Raw genomic sequence first — 18,058 nt, forward strand, 5'->3', positions numbered from 1 at the left:
CAGCTATAAGTGAGGTTTGTGAATCTTTAAACATACTTACAGATTTAGCAAAGCTAAAGAAACTTTTTGTTTCTCCTGTCACTACATTCGAGGACCCTGGAAATAAAAAAACCTATTTGTAACAAACCATCAAAGTATCCATCAATGCCTGATTTGTTTAAATGCTAATAAATTTCTTTAAAAATGTATTCACAGTTACCACTTATTGACCAACATACATGAGTACTCACCATTCACCATATATATTTACCATTTTTGCCCAGATATTCACCATATAAACATATTTGCCCATGTACTCTCCATACAAGACACACTTGCCCATAGATTCGACATAAAACATATTTTCCAATGTTATAGCCATATAAAACACGCTTGTCAGTGTACTCGCCATATATAAAACCCATGTAATGGCAATATAAAACATATTTGTCCATAAATCTATACATGTACTCACCATAGAAAACACTGTTTACCTATGTACTCAAGCCATAACAAGCACATTTGTCATTGTAATAACCATGTAAAACATATTTGCCTATATGTATGCACTCACGATCATATAAAGCATATATTTTGCCCTTGTACTAACCATACAACACATATTTGCCCATGGGTTTCAGCAGCGATATCCCCTTATTTGTATCATCACCACAGAGACAGTCCAGGACGATGTCCACTCCCTCTGGGGATAGTCTGTAATATACAACATTGTAGTTTTATTTGCGTTGTTACCACAAAAACCGTATAATTTGCGAAAGTACTTTTACGCGATGAAAATGATGAAAAAATCTACCTTTAGTATAAATGACACTAGAAATTATCTTGGTTATCTTAAATAAACTAAATTAAGAAAATATAAGAAGTAAATTAGAACCGGGGGAATAGACCACCAGAAATATCTTTTCCGTTAAAAGGAAAGTTGGAGAAAAAACAACCGACATACGATCAATACCAGGTAACTTGCAACCGAAAGGTGGGTTGCTCGTGGTAATGTACCAGTCATCTTGGTTCACATTTGGCGATGATAACAATTATTTTTGAAAAAGTTAGTTTAAAGGCAAACGTAAAGCTTTTGCTCTGGTTGTATTTAATCTGCATGGATTAGAAACCAAAATGAACAAAATAATGTCCACTGATGCAGTTTTACCATCTCTCCGACGATGTTCGTTCGCACGCAAAAGAATTTGATTGACCGACAATAATATAGAGTGCGCACGAAATAGATAGCGTTGCACCCTTTCAAATCTTACTTCCGAACTTCCTGACCGTAGTCCACTACTCTATCAAACAGGTGAGTAACGTTGTCCTTCACAGACTCTAGCTTGTAATATGACGCCGTCCCATACAACGTGACGTCATTAACCGTTCGACACAGCTGAGAAATTGCCTGTCCCTAAAACAAATGTTAACAAGGATCGTAAAGATATGTCTAGCTATTGTTATCCGACAAATCATGCAACTGATTTCGTCTTGTAAGATGTAATTACAAATTGTACTTACACATGTCAATTTTTCATTGATGAAGCAAACTATCTATCCAAGCTATTTCACACATTCTTTCTGAACCCCGCCTCTTTCTAGTTCAGTAAAAACTACCACCCAGGCCTACTGAATTTAATAAAACCACTTTCCTGTTATTGTTGAAGGCTTATTTGGCCTACATGTATACTTGTATGTTTTAAAAGATCATTTTCATTTTTTCCTTTGGAATATTTGTGAAAATTGGGAAATAAAAATTCTTTCGAACTTACCACACCGCCACCAACAGAGTGACAAAAGACAGAATTTCCAGGTCTCAGATTTCCTATATCAAACAACATCATGTAGGCCGCCATGTAGTTCATAGCCAGCGCGGCGCCATCTTGGAAGCTCATTTTGTCTGGCATCTTGTAGACGTAGTGCGCAGAAATGGCCACGAATTCTGCCCAGGCATCATAGTCACAGAACCCAATCACACGGTCACCAACCTTTCCAGAACAAATCGAACGATTCTTTATGATATCCAATGGATACTTTACACGTCGTTATTGAATTCACCTTTTATTCTAAGATTATCTTTATGAACATTGATGTCCACATATTTGATAATTTGCGCTTACAGCACACACCAAAAACTTCCCTATATAGGGATTGGATTTCGTTTTTATGTTAACCATGCTTGTATGGAGCAATTCCTCTAAGAATATATTCTATGGGGCGCGTTAGCGCCCTATATTGAATATATTCTTAGAGGAATTGCTCCATACAAGCATGGTTAACATAAAAACGAAATCCAATCCCTATATTTACGCTCACACGACTTTTTATTTATATTTTATGCAATAAAATCGTCATTTGAAAGTGACGTAATTATTCAATAAAAGTCGGTCAAAAGTGGGAGGTGCTTACTCATTTGAACAGCGAATGGTGACGCTTCACGTAAGGTAGAATCATTCATCCGCGACGACAAAAAAGTTCAATATTTTAGTGTAAAATAAACATGACAAACAAAGTAAATTTCAGAGATGATTTTATTTAATCAGATCAGAACTTTAAATATATATTCAATTTTGCTAAAAGTTAATATATAGCGTAATAACATAAAGAATTTGTACACGGCCACATGTGTGAACTCGGTGACCGTTATTGTGCAGCGAGGCGAAGCTGACGCACGCTTACACACTTTAGTTTGCCGAAGTTGGCAAAACACCGATTTTCAAGTAGCTCAATGTGTTTGAGATGTCGTCTGACTTGACGGTATTACATCCTTGGGAGCCATGTGATTATATAATCTACGCTTAGATCCATACCGCCATCGATAGATGAAACAAATTCACTTTTATCCTGCAACTGTCCCACATACTGACCGATAACTACTGCCAGATAAACTTGTGCTTTATCCGTCAATACGATATGCTTTATCCGTCAATACGATCACGTGAATTTGTTCCATATCTGACGGAACTTTTTCTAACTTGACCCAGAACTTGAACCTTCCGGTGAATGAAACGTCAGTCAGTCCCGCTAAAACGTGACGTCACATTCACCGAAATGACGTCATTTTTACGATATCGAAAATCTCGTATGGCGGTGTCGTCTTTTTCTTGGCTTATGACAAAGGTATGTATTGTTAAGTAATTCTTTAATGGGTATTTATTGTTATTTGAGTATTTTCATTTCCTTTCAGTGATATATCACACTGAATAGAATTACGGTTACTGATTGTGAATGCGCTTCTTTATTTCCCACGGCAGTAAAAAGGAGTACACTCTCATTCGCTTAAGTGAATGAATCTTTACCTCCGCATCAAAGAAGCGTCTCGCTTCGAGCGAAACAAAGTAAGGAACTGTCAATTTGCTTTCGTTTTGAATGCCATAATGGTTGCAGGATAAACAGAATACACGGTTAGTATCTTACAATACAAGTTTTATTTTGGTGCTCGACACGGAAAGCCGAGATGACTCGGCAAAGCCTCGTCATCTCGGCTTTCCTAAGTCTCGCACCAAAATAAACCTTGTATTGTAAGATACTAACCATGTATTCTCTATGTGTTCGATGGATACAATGTATTTGTGGTGACGCGGAACTGTCAACACGTGGATTATTAGCGGTGCATGTTTTATAATACACATGATTAAATACTCAAAGAACAAAGACAAGAGGATATGTTTATAACTGACCTCTATCAGAGGGTCTCACACCCGTCCACCCCAAAGGCTCGATCGTAGGACGAACATAGGCACAGAGGTAATGTTTACATTTGACACCCATCATTTTTAACAAAAATGAAAGCACGTCGCCCCGGTCGGGATATTTTTCCGTTTCTTTATACAGTTGTTAATTTAAAAATTGTTTGAATCATATATAAATATAAAACATGTATATATTGTTTACATTTTTCCAAAATTCTATGAAAAACAACAATATACACGTAATGTTGCGTCAAAATGTAAACAAAGCCATGTGTTTCTTTTAAAAAAAAGTAGTCCTTTTACGTTGCACAGAACATTTCCTTACGCAAGTTCAAAGTTCAATGTTACCATGCAGTTATGGTAAACAAAATCGGCTAGTATTAGCGTATAGTGACCAAGCCTAGCAAGTGTAAATATATAGGGATTGGATTTCGTTTTTATGTTAACCATGCTTGTATGGAGCAATTCCTCTAAGAATATATTCTATGGGGCGCGTTAGCGCCCCATACTGTATTGAATATATTCTTAGAGGAATTGCTCCATACAAGCATGGTTAACATAAAAGCGAAATCCAATCCCTATATTTACACTCACATGACTTTTTTCATTTATATTTTATGCAATAAAATCGTCATTTGAATGTGACGTAATTATTCAATAAAAGTCGGTCAAAAGTGGGAGGAGCTTACTCAATTGAACAGCGAATGATGACTCTTCACATAAGGTAGAATTATTCATCCGCGACGACAAAAAGTTCAATATTTTATTGTAAAATAAACATGACAAACAAAGTCAATTTCAGAGATAATTTGATTTAATCAGATCAGAACTTTAAATATATATTCAATTTTGCTAAAAGTTAGTATATAGCGTAATAACATAAAGAATTTGTACACGGTCACATGTGTGTACTCGGTGACCGTTATTGTCCAGCGAGGCGAAGCTGACGCACGCTTACACACTGGAGTTGTCAAAACACCGATTTTCAAGTAGCTCAATGTGTTTGAGATGTCGTCTGACTTGACGATATTACATCCTTGGGAGCCATGTGATTATATAATCTACGCTCATATCGCCATCGATAGATGAAACAAATTCACTTGTATTCGATGGATACAATGTATTTGTGGTGACGCGTAACTGTCAACACGTGGATTATTAGCGGTGCATGTTTTATAATACACATGATTAAATTCTCAAAGAACAAAGACAAGAGGATATGTTTATAACTGACCTCTATCAGAGGATCTCACGCCCGTCCACCTCAAAGACTCGATCGTAGGACGAACATAGGCACAGAGGTAATGTTTTCATTTGACACTCATCATTTTTAACAAAAATGAAAGCACGTCGCCCCGGTCGGGATATTTTTCCGTTTCTTTATAAAATTGTTAATTTAAAAATTGTTTGAATCATATATAAATATAAAATATGTATTATTTTTGTTTACATTCTTCCAAAATCCTATGAAAAAAACAACAATATATACGTAATGTTGCGTTAAAATGTAAACAAAGCCATGTGTTTCTTTTTTAAAAAAGTAGTCCTTTTACGTTGCACAGAACATTTTCATACGCAAGTTCAAAGTTCAATGTTACCATGCAGTTATGGTAAACAAAATCGGCTAGTACTTACGTATAGTGACCAAGCCTAGCAAGTGTAAATATATCCGTATAACACTCACTTCCAAACCTCTAAAGATTATGCACAGCGAATTTCTTGATTTCTTATGTCTCTCTGTTTTGAGCTCTGCTTTCTTGCACAATAATTTCAAAATATACTTCAATATTTATTCTCTTACTCGACACCGTAACATGCATATTACTAGATCGATATAGGGTTTTCGGGAGGCCGATGAATATTCTATATATCTGAGCTGTCGTGATTGCTTTGATTTGCAAAACATTTGACTTTTAATGTCAGGGATGTTGCGCTAAAGTTTTTCACAGTTGACGTTTTGTTCGTTTACTATACATAAAAAGCAATGAGACTTTATTTTCTGTTAACTTAATTTCCATACCCCGTTCTACGAGCTCCATGTACGTTTTTCGACGATAACAATTAAAGTGGTCCTATTCAGTATTAAGCCCTCACCCCATCCACACCTCCCTCACTTCGATTGATATGTTCTTAACCCTCATGGTATAGTATATACTATAATCTACTTACACCGACAACTTAGGAAAACAATGATGTTTTCTCTCATCAGTATAATGAATGCAAAATTGATACCTTTTGTACCTTTAAAGTACAGCAAACGTAATTATAATTTAGCGCAAAAATCCTTCAGCAACATACGTTAAATTTACAGTACTTAAATTGTGTGTTACGGAACGACCAATAACGGACCGGTCTGTACTGTCTGTGATGTGTCATTATAGGTTGTATAACATTTAGCCTTACTCTTCTCCTTCGTTGTGTAGAGATCATGAGCCAGCGACAACCTACTACAATGCTACTCTGCTTCAAAGATACTTTATTTCACATGGCTTTACTTAATATGGACCAGTTACGGAAACAGCACGTACTGTGCGTCCTGCTTTCATGAAAAATCTTTGCTTTCTTTAATTAGAATTTAGAAACACTTCATTGGAAAGCATGTCTGCTTCGTAATAGCTCCCATGGCGCTCATATAATTCTCTTTCTAACAGGCATGCTCCTGAAATCTTTACATCCTCAAAGAACATAATACATTCCAGGAGAATGAGTTCGATATCTCTTCTAGCTAATAAGATAGTTTGACACAATCGAATATTCAGACCCATTATTGACGCAGTAATCGTTTACATTATTAATAGATAATGTTGTACATTTTCTCTAGTTGTTCTGTCTACAATACGACAAACTAATGTATAATTTTCGCCAGCGGTAGTTAGACCACTCATCCTCTACAACACCTACAGTTGGGGCCTCCCCATCCTCACGAATAAAGCTACTAAATGAGATTTTATACAAAATGGCAGCGACAAGGGTGAGAAAATCGATTGCTGTTCTAAGTACAAACAAGATAGGAATAGTCACGTGTGCTGTTTGCCCTTGTCCTAACCAATTTACATGTAAATGTCGTAAATTCACACGTCATGTCACTTTTCCTTGGACGTGTGCAGATTACAAAAGGCACAACGGCCCTGTACTACGCTTACTGTTCCGACACGGCTGTTGGATATTCAGAAAATCTTCATAGAATTTTACGGTTTTTAACTGTTTAAACAGTAAAAAATGGATATATGCAATACATAAATGCAAACAGATAATTCAATATCAACATGTGTATTACATGTATTTTATTTGGGTAATTACGGTTAACGTGAAAATGGCCACGATTAGCACCACGGTGTTACAAAACTAATGTGATTTAGCTTCCTACGTGCATCACACTAATCAGATTTACGAGCAGGAAAAACTTGCTCCTTCGTGGAACATAGAACTCTTTTTTATTGCGAAGATATTTTCCTAATCGGAAATTGAAACGTAGCAAGGGGAATTTTACATTATTAATTAACCTTTTTGACATTGTTGCTTAAATTATCACTTCAAGTAATACTAACTTCAAACCCGGTTGTATTGGGTCCGAGCGCTTCCACCTCGCCAGCACATTCAAACCCAATGGTTGAAGGAGTTTTGGGAGGATTGTCAATTACGCCTTGTCTCGCCATCAAGTCCAGAAAGTTCAGACCACTGCAAGATAAAAAAAAACGAATCTCTTATACAGACGGCAGATGTTACAGGTTATAATGATAGTGATATTAAGATGTCGTGAACGCGACGCCACATCGTCGGTTATACCCACCTGACAAGCCTACAGTTAGTGGCGTCTGATAAAAAGTACTTAGAGCACTTGGTAGACTTCCTCTACATATAGTTAGAAAATTTAGAATTTTTAAATACTGGTTGAAAATCAAGTCTTTAGACAACTGTGTTTTAAAAGCATGTTATACGGATATGATAGAGGGGGGAGTGAGTGGTTGGATAATATCACGAATTAATTATTTAGGTTAGGGCTAGGATATTTATGGAATGCTGTTCATATTGACTTATTTAATGAAAGTAGAGTACTGAATATAATTAAAATTCGAATGATTGATAATTTTTAACATTATTGATTAGAATTTATCAATTCGTCACCTAAGTGTTCTTTATACAAATATATTTGTCTTTAATTTTGAAACAGTATTTAACTATACCTATTCCTCGACAACATATCAAAGAAATTGCAAAAATGAGATTATCTTCTCATAAATTAAATTTAGAAACCGGTAGGTATATAGAAATATAGAGAGATATAATCGGAAATGTATATGTTGTGATAATGATGACATTGAAGACGAGTACCATTTCATAATTAGATGCAATAATTATTCAGATCTTAGAAAGCGCTTTATCAAAAAATATTGTCATAAAAATCCTACCATGGCCAAATTTATTCAACTTCTGGAAACAAGAAATAATAAAGAATTATCTAATTTAGGAAAATTCATCGTTATGATCATGAGAAAAAAAGCACTTTTTCTGATGAACCGTAAGGTTCAAAGAAATAAAAGAATTGAATTGAATTGATAAAAAGTACTTAGTGCACTTGGCAATGTGTGACGCAATGATCCCTTCATGTCGTCTGCTGTCTTGTATAGTCCTACTGTAAATAATTTTAAAGCAAGATCGAAGTTTATTTCTACCAGAAAGAATAGTCTGTTAAAATAAAAAAGCGGCCTATTACACCTATTCACACTCACACGAATGCTAAATCAAACTGTAAATGGCACACGGTGCAAATCACTCAGAAAAGAGCTTAATTTTTAGTACTTTATTTTATTAAATAGTTATAAATACACAATGCGAGAAGCGACATCGATGCTCTTCAGAGAACGCAATACTCAAATGTAATTCGAACGGTATTGCACCATTCGAACGGCATTTTGCTATCACCATTATTCGAAAACCATACAAATTGGTATTTTATAACATTTTTCACAATGTTTTGAAACATTATTGAAGATGTTTTAAGAATAAAATGAAAATGCTTTTGTTCTCTTTGTGAGAGTACGAATCGAACGGCATTTTGCAATCGGTGCAGTATTCGAACGGTATATTGCTATTGGTGCAATATTCGAACGGTATTTTGCAATCGGTGCAGTATTTGAGCGGTATTTTGCAATCAGTTCACCATTCGAACGTTATTTTGCCATCAGTTGACCATTCTAACGGTATTTTGCCATTAGTGGACCATTCGAACGGTATTTTGCCATTAGTGGATTATTCGAACGGTATTTTTCCATCAGTGGACCATTCGAACGGTATTTTTCCATCAGTGGACCATACGAAGGAAGCTATTTTAGACGTATCAGTTCTCAATGCAAGACATACTTAGGAGTTAGACTAATGTGCCATGCAAAGAGTGCTATTAGCACCATTCGAAGGATATTTATTCCATAAACCTCACGTAAATTGCCAGAAAAAAACAAGCAAAAAAGGTAGGTTGCATGGTGCCTCGTAGGGAACCTCATTTCGCTTTGCAAAGGGCGTTATTGAGTTACATGTATACAAGTAGAGTCAGCTCTTCATACCACGTGAAGAACGTTAGTGCATCAGCTTTGGTTTTCATGAATGGAGCGACCACATTTTTAAAACATGATGGCAGATCCGAGTTTCTTGATCTGTCTTTGAAATGTCATTTCCGTCAAAAACTAGACAGAAGATGATCACTTTCGATGAAATTACATAAAATATGCATTTCCGTGTATGTAAAAACATCAGGTACATATTGGCTTTATATAGCCAGTGTGTTACTTAGAAAGAAAATGATTCGTTTTTTATAAATATCCAAAACATATCTTTCATAAAGGCATCACCATCTTGACATAATTATCTATTTTTTCTTGTGAGGTAGATCAAACCAACAAGAAAAAGTACACAATTTATGCCTACGTGATCGTGGTAACGAATTCATGGGCGATAAACGTGATTTTCACAGATAACCGAAATATCGAATTTAAGATACACGTAGTTCCACATTCTCGAATGAGTCATAGAGATTCCAGGCAATGGCGTTACAGACAATAAAAAACACGCGTTCAGTGAGATTTAGAAATCGTCAAAAAAGTGATATTGAAATACCTTCATTAAGTTCCCTGGCTCGCTTGTAAAAGGTTTCAATAAAGTAATGTCCAGTGTATAGTTTCCCCGTGTAGAGATTTGTCGTTTGAGTCAACAAAAATCGACAACACACATCTCTTAGTGGCCTATTCGCACGCGCAGTGTTATGTAATTCTATAAATGATTTTTAATCGGGTTCTTGTATTATCATTCTTGCATATAACTGGTAAGAGAGATACGATTGATTTTCCAATAAATCCTCTAGTAATTTGATCGTATCAGTTCCGCAGAAAGGACTGGCATTATCAAACTAATGCGGATTTAAATCAAGACAATACTGGCAATGGTGGGTGGAATTAACCTAAATTTAACGTAAATTTGTTTTGTCGCACAACATTTATCAATGGTATTGAAACAGATAGGTATTAGTACAGTTGGGACGAGAGGTATGGGTACTTTTAAAACCTACATCTGTATAATTCTACGGACATATCATTTTCGCTATGGAATACAATTTAGTGAGGCTAACTCTGTTTCATATCCATTAATCAAAATATGGCATAAAAGTATTGTTTTACATTCCTTATGAAAAATAAAACAATATATCTTTTGTTTAAGCTACAAATGTGCTATTGATTTGACTGTAGTCGCGCTAAAATTAAAGTACGACCAAGTATTTTTGTACATATTTTAAAACTGAAAGCGCAAAATAAGAGCTGTGTTTACCTTATGTAAACGCTTAAAGTCAGAATCAGAAAAAAACATGAAAACAAAGCGAGAAGGAATCTTTTTCGCGCGATTAACTTTTTGTCATCCAAGATTTGTTTCCATAATTGCCATTGACTGGGAGACAGGCTGACGTTTATCATCGTAAACTGTCGTACGGGCAACAAACAGACTTACATTGTTGACATAAATAGACTAAGAGACCGACAAGTGTCCATCATTGCCGAGAATTGACTGAAAGTCAGACAGGCCTACATTGTAAAGAGTGTGACTGGAGACAGACCTTTATCATTGTCAAGTACTGATTGAAAGACAGACATGTATCCTTCATCTTTGCCATCATTGCTGGGTACTGACCGGGAGACAGACACACTGCCATCATTGCCGGGTACTGACCGAGAGACAGACAGACAGCCATCATTGCCAAATACTGGCCGGGAGACAGACTGACCTAGAGAGAGGCTGCCATCATTGCTGGGTACTAGCCGGGAAACCGACAGACTGCCATCATTGCTGGGTACTGATCGAGAGACAGGTTGCGATCATTGCTGGGTACTGGCCAGGAAACAGACAGACTGCAATCATTGCCGAGTACTGGTCAGGCCGGATACTGGCTGGGACAGACAGACTGCCATCCTTGCCAAATACTGGCCGGGAGACAGACTGACCTAGAGACATGCTGCCATCATTTCTGAGTACTGACCGAGATACAGGCTGCCATCATTTCTGGGTACTGACCAGGAGACAGACAGACTGCCATCATTGCTGGGTTCTGATCGAGAGACAGGCTGTCATCATTTCTGAGTACTGACCGAGAGACAGACTTCCATCATTGCCGGGTATTGAGCGGGAGACAGACAGACAGACTGCCATCATTAACGGGTACTGGTCGGGAGACAGACTGACCTAGAGACAGGCTGCCATCATTGCCGGGTACTGGTCGGGAGACAGACTGACCTAGAGATAGGCTGCCATCATTGCCGGGTACTGGTCGGGAAATAGACAGACTGCCATCAATGTCGAGTACTGGTCGGGCCGGATACTTACCGGGAGACAGGCAGACTGTCATCATTGCCAAATACTGACCGGGAGACAGACTGACCTAGAGACAGACTGCCATCATTGCTGGGTACTGACCGAGAGACAGACTGACATTATTACCGTGTACTGACCGAGAAACAGGCTGCCATCATTGCTGGGTACTGACCGGGAGACAGACTGACCTAGAGACAGACTGCATCATTGCTGGGTACTGACCTAGAGACAGGATGCCATCATTGTTGGGTATTGGTCGGGAGACAGACTGCCATCATTGCTGGGTACTGACCGAGATACAGACTGCCATCATTGCCGGACACTGGCCAGGAGACAGACAGACTGCCATCATCGCTCGGTACTGACTAGCTGTAATTTGTTAAGTTACCGACAGACAGGCTGCCATCATTGCTGAGTACTGGCCGTGAGACAGACAAACAGCCATCATTGCTGGGTACTGACCGTGAGACAGGCAGACTCTATCATTGCTGGGTACTGACCGGGAGACAGACAGGCTGCCATCATTGCCGGGTACTGACCGTGAGACAGGCATACTCTATCATTGCTGGGTACTGGCCGTGAGACAGACTGACATTATTACCGTGTACTGACCGAGAAACAGGCTGCCATCATTGCTGGGTACTGACCGGGAGACAGACTGACCTAGAGACAGACTGCATCATTATTGGGTACTGATCGAGAGACAGGTTGCCAACATTTCTGGGTACTTACCAGGAGACAGACAGACTGCCATCATTGATGGGTACTGACCATGAAACAGAAAGACAGCCATCATTGCTGGGTACTAACTGAGAGACAGACTGCCATCATTGCTAGGGACTGACCGAGAGACAGGCTGCCATCATTGCTGGATACTGGCCGGGAAACATACAGACTGCCATCATTGCTGGGTACTGACCGATAGACAGGCTTCCATCATTGCTGGATACTGACCGAGAGACAGGCTGCCATCATTGCTGGGTACTGACCGAGAGACAGACTGCCATCAATGCTGGGTACTGACCGAGAGACAGGATGCCATCATTGCGGGACACAGTCCAGGAGACAGACAGACTGCCATCATTACTGGGTCGGGATGAGAGACAGGCTGCCATCATTGCTGGGTACTGACCTAGAGACAGGATGCCATCATTGTTGGGTATTGGTCGGGATACAGACTGCCATCATTGCTGGGTACTGACCGAGATACAGACTGCCATCATTGCCGGACACTGGCCAGGAGACAGACAGACTGCCATCATTGCCGGGTACTGGTCAGGCGACAGACAGACTGCCATCACTGCCGAGTACTGACCGGGAGACAGACAGACTGCCATCATTGCTGGGTACTGACCGGGAGACAGACAGACTGCCATCATTGCTGGGTACTGACCGGGAGACAGACAGACTGCCATCATTGCTGGGTACTGACCGGGAGACAGACACACTGCCATCATTGCCGGGTACTGACCGAGAGACAGACAGACAGCCATCATTGCCAAATACTGGCCGGGAGACAGACTGACCTAGAGAGAGGCTGCCATCATTGCTGGGTACTGGCCGGGAAACCGACAGACTGCCATCATTGCTGGGTACTGATCGAGAGACAGGTTGCGATCATTGCTGGGTACTGGCCAGGAAACAGACAGACTGCAATCATTGCCCAGTACTGGTCAGGCCGGATACTGGCTGGGACAGACAGACTGCCATCCTTGCCAAATACTGGCCGGGAGACAGACTGACCTAGAGACATGCTGCCATCATTTCTGAGTACTGACCGAGATACAGGCTGCCATCATTTCTGGGTACTGACCAGGAGACAGACAGACAGACTGCCATCATTGCCGGGTACTGGTCAGGCGACAGACAGACTGCCATCACTGCCGAGTACTGACCGGGAGACAGACAGACTGCCATCATTGCCGGGTATTGAGCGGGAGACAGACAGACAGACTGCCATCATTAACGGGTACTGGTCGGGAGACAGACTGACCTAGAGACAGGCTGCCATCATTGCCGGGTACTGGTCGGGAAATAGACAGACTGCCATCAATGTCGAGTACTGGTCGGGCCGGATACTTACCGGGAGACAGGCAGACTGTCATCATTGCCAAATACTGACCGGGAGACAGACTGACCTAGAGACAGACTGCCATCATTGCTGGGTACTGACCGAGAGACAGACTGACATTATTACCGTGTACTGACCGAGAAACAGGCTGCCATCATTGCTGGGTACTGACCGGGAGACAGACTGACCTAGAGACAGACTGCATCATTGCTGGGTACTGACCTAGAGACAGGATGCCATCATTGTTGGGTATTGGTCGGGAGACAGACTGCCATCATTGCTGGGTACTGACCGAGATACAGACTGTCATCATTGCCGGACACTGGCCAGGAGACAGACAGACTGCCATCATCGCTCGGTACTGACTAGCTGTAATTTGTTAAGTTACCGACAGACAGGCTGCCATCATTGCTGAGTACTGGCCGTGAGACAGACAAACAGCCATCATTGCTGGGTACTGACCGTGAGACAGGCAGACTCTATCATTGCTGGGTACTGACCGGGAGACAGACAGGCTGCCATCATTGCCGGGTACTGACCGTGAGACAGGCATACTCTATCATTGCTGGGTACTGGCCGTGAGACAGACTGACATTATTACCGTGTACTGACCGAGAAACAGGCTGCCATCATTGCTGGGTACTGACCGGGAGACAGACTGACCTAGAGACAGACTGCATCATTATTGGGTACTGATCGAGAGACAGGTTGCCAACATTTCTGGGTACTTACCAGGAGACAGACAGACTGCCATCATTGATGGGTACTGACCATGAAACAGAAAGACAGCCATCATTGCTGGGTACTAACTGAGAGACAGACTGCCATCATTGCTAGGGACTGACCGAGAGACAGGCTGCCATCATTGCTGGATACTGGCCGGGAAACATACAGACTGCCATCATTGCTGGGTACTGACCGATAGACAGGCTTCCATCATTGCTGGATACTGACCGAGAGACAGGCTGCCATCATTGCTGGGTACTGACCGAGAGACAGACTGCCATCAATGCTGGGTACTGACCGAGAGACAGGATGCCATCATTGCGGGACACAGTCCAGGAGACAGACAGACTGCCATCATTACTGGGTCGGGATGAGAGACAGGCTGCCATCATTGCTGGGTACTGACCTAGAGACAGGATGCCATCATTGTTGGGTATTGGTCGGGATACAGACTGCCATCATTGCTGGGTACTGACCGAGAGACAGACTGCCATCATTGCTGGGTACTGACCTAGAGACAGGATGCCATCATTGTTGGGTATTGGTCGGGAGACAGACTGCCATCATTGCTGGGTACTGACCGAGATACAGACTGCCATCATTGCCGGACACTGGCCAGGAGACAGACAGACTGCCATCATCGCTCGGTACTGACTAGCTGTAATTTGTTAAGTTACCGACAGACAGGCTGCCATCATTGCTGAGTACTGGCCGTGAGACAGACAAACAGCCATCATTGCTGGGTACTGACCGTGAGACAGGCAGACTCTATCATTGCTGGGTACTGACCGGGAGACAGACAGGCTGCCATCATTGCCGGGTACTGACCGTGAGACAGGCATACTCTATCATTGCTGGGTACTGGCCGTGAGACAGACTGACATTATTACCGTGTACTGACCGAGAAACAGGCTGCCATCATTGCTGGGTACTGACCGGGAGACAGACTGACCTAGAGACAGACTGCATCATTATTGGGTACTGATCGAGAGACAGGTTGCCAACATTTCTGGGTACTTACCAGGAGACAGACAGACTGCCATCATTGATGGGTACTGACCATGAAACAGAAAGACAGCCATCATTGCTGGGTACTAACTGAGAGACAGACTGCCATCATTGCTAGGGACTGACCGAGAGACAGGCTGCCATCATTGCTGGATACTGGCCGGGAAACATACAGACTGCCATCATTGCTGGGTACTGACCGATAGACAGGCTTCCATCATTGCTGGATACTGACCGAGAGACAGGCTGCCATCATTGCTGGGTACTGACCGAGAGACAGACTGCCATCAATGCTGGGTACTGACCGAGAGACAGGATGCCATCATTGCGGGACACAGTCCAGGAGACAGACAGACTGCCATCATTACTGGGTCGGGATGAGAGACAGGCTGCCATCATTGCTGGGTACTGACCTAGAGACAGGATGCCATCATTGTTGGGTATTGGTCGGGATACAGACTGCCATCATTGCTGGGTACTGACCGAGATACAGACTGCCATCATTGCCGGACACTGGCCAGGAGACAGACAGACTGCCATCATCGCTCGGTACTGACTAGCTGTAATTTGTTAAGTTACCGACAGACAGGCTGCTATCATTGCTGGGTACTGACCGAGAGACAGGCTGCCATCATTGCCGGACACTGGCCAGGAGACAGACAGACTGCCATTATTGCTGGGTACTGGCCGAGAGACAGACTGCCATCATTGCCGGACACTGGCCAGGAGACAGACAGACTGCCATCATCGCTCGGTATTGACTAGCTGTAATTTGTTAAGTAAGTTACCGACAGACAGGCTGCCATCATTGCTGAGTACTGGCCGTGAGACAGACAAACAGCCATCATTGCTGGGTACTGACCGTGAGACAGGCAGACTCTATCATTGCTGGGTACTGACCGGGAGACAGACAGGCTGCCATCATTGCCGGGTACTGACCGTGAGACAGGCATACTCTATCATTGCTGGGTACTGGCCGTGAGACAGACATATTGCCATCATTGCTGGGTATTGACCGGGAGACTGAAAGACTGCCATCATTGCCGGGTACTTACCGAGAGACAGACTGCCTTCATTGCTGGGTACTTACCGACTGACAGACTGCCTTCATTGCCGGGTACTTACCGAGAGACAGACTGCCTTCATTGCCGGGTACTTTCCGACTGACAGACTGCCTTCATTGCCGGGTACTTACCGAGAGACAGACTGCCTTCATTGCCGGGTACTTACCGACTGACAGACTGCCTTCATTGCCGGGTACTTACCGACTGACAGACTGCCTTCATTGCCGGGTACTTACCGAGAGACAGACTGCCATCATTGCCGGGTACTTACCGAGAGACAGACTGCCATCATTGCCGGGTACTTACCGACTGACAGACAGACTTCGAACATTGTCGGGTACTTACCGACTGACAGACAGACTTCGAACATTGTCGGGTACTGGGTCTACTGACCTAACAGATATAGTACTATCTGTCCAACTGTGACAAACAAGGTATTATTAACTATCATCATTGTTAATATGAGAGGCAAGTAAAACACCCATTATTTCAGAGTGCATGGTATTGATCATGATACCATAAGTAAAATACACTTTTAATGAACATTTACAATTCTTAGAATCTCTACATGGTAGATTTTAGCAACAAAATATCAGAATGTCTGGTCGATTACTAAACGAGCTAAACAATGCTAATCGAAGTCCTTTAATCAGCGCGCAAGGTAGAGATGAAGCATCTCCGACATCAAAGTGAGAGTTTGGTAGCGATGCTATTGTGGAGGCCAAAAGGTGAGACGGCAATAAACATGACATATAAAGACTCTTTTGTTTATAGATGGGTAAATAAGTCTGAATCTCCGTGATTATCTATCATTGATCAGGGATTATCGCATGCAGATTTCTGACCAACACTTAATGAGAACTTGCATTGAGGTAAACAATGTGTTGTAGCAAGGACACTTATTGATTGGTCCACTCGTACTGATTGTAGAGCTCTATACAGCTTCCTTACATTCAATGACAGACGGACAGCTTTCAAGTTAGAGCAACGGAATTATATTTGCGAATAAAAACATATTTCATTAATATGATTGCGTGTTTCAACAATTTACTTAAATATTGGAAAGTCTATGAATAAATCTGAGCGGTATTTAACGTCGATCACTGTTAAAACCCTAACCATATGTTACGGAGTAAACCTTGAATCGATATTGGTGCGGCTATATAACATTACCAGGCTTTGACTCGGATGAGAATCTCGCCCTCCTTCACACTGGATACGTCCTTCTGCACAGTTTTCAGCATCTTGAGTCCCCCAAATCCCGTCAGGGTGATAGCCCTCATTTGGGGCTTCTTTGGTGTCTCGGGGACAACACTTTCCTCTGTCTTCGTCTCCGAAGTTATCTCGGGTGCCGCGTCTTCTGACATTGCTGTGAACTCTACGAGCAATGCTTGCTATAGAGAGCTTTAGAATGACGGTACGCCGTCAGTGCCAGGAGATGCTAGAGAGAGTATATCGATCTGGTACCGAGGTACACCATGGGGACCCAGTCCTCTATATGGCTGACGCGTCGACCGACACTACACTGTGACTCTTTTATCCGACACTCTTTAATCCGGTCACTCTTTAATCCAACTATGTAGAGACTGTGGTGCCTTGTTATGTACTTTATCAATTTACAGTTAAGTAAAATGGTCATTTGCTTATCAAACTAATCAGAAAGCTTT

General features: G+C 41.7%; 1 protein-coding gene across 1 annotated transcript in view; it reads right to left on the bottom strand.

The window, feature by feature from the left end:
- LOC138315464 (synaptic vesicle membrane protein VAT-1 homolog-like) overlaps window positions 1-17,818 on the bottom strand; it is a 23,051-nt gene extending 5,233 nt beyond the window's left edge. The window contains exons 1-6 of the mRNA XM_069256513.1: window positions 17,565-17,818; window positions 7,220-7,349; window positions 1,752-1,967; window positions 1,251-1,393; window positions 590-693; window positions 41-96 (exon numbers count right to left, since the gene is read on the bottom strand). Of these exons, the coding sequence (XP_069112614.1) occupies window positions 41-96; window positions 590-693; window positions 1,251-1,393; window positions 1,752-1,967; window positions 7,220-7,349; window positions 17,565-17,758 (843 nt within the window). The 5' untranslated portion in view covers window positions 17,759-17,818. The remainder of the gene's footprint in view (window positions 1-40; window positions 97-589; window positions 694-1,250; window positions 1,394-1,751; window positions 1,968-7,219; window positions 7,350-17,564) is intronic.
- Between the last annotated feature and the right edge of the window lie 240 nt (window positions 17,819-18,058).

Source organism: Argopecten irradians, chromosome 2 (genome assembly GCF_041381155.1).
Source record: "Argopecten irradians isolate NY chromosome 2, Ai_NY, whole genome shotgun sequence".
NCBI lineage: Eukaryota > Metazoa > Mollusca > Bivalvia > Pectinida > Pectinidae > Argopecten > Argopecten irradians.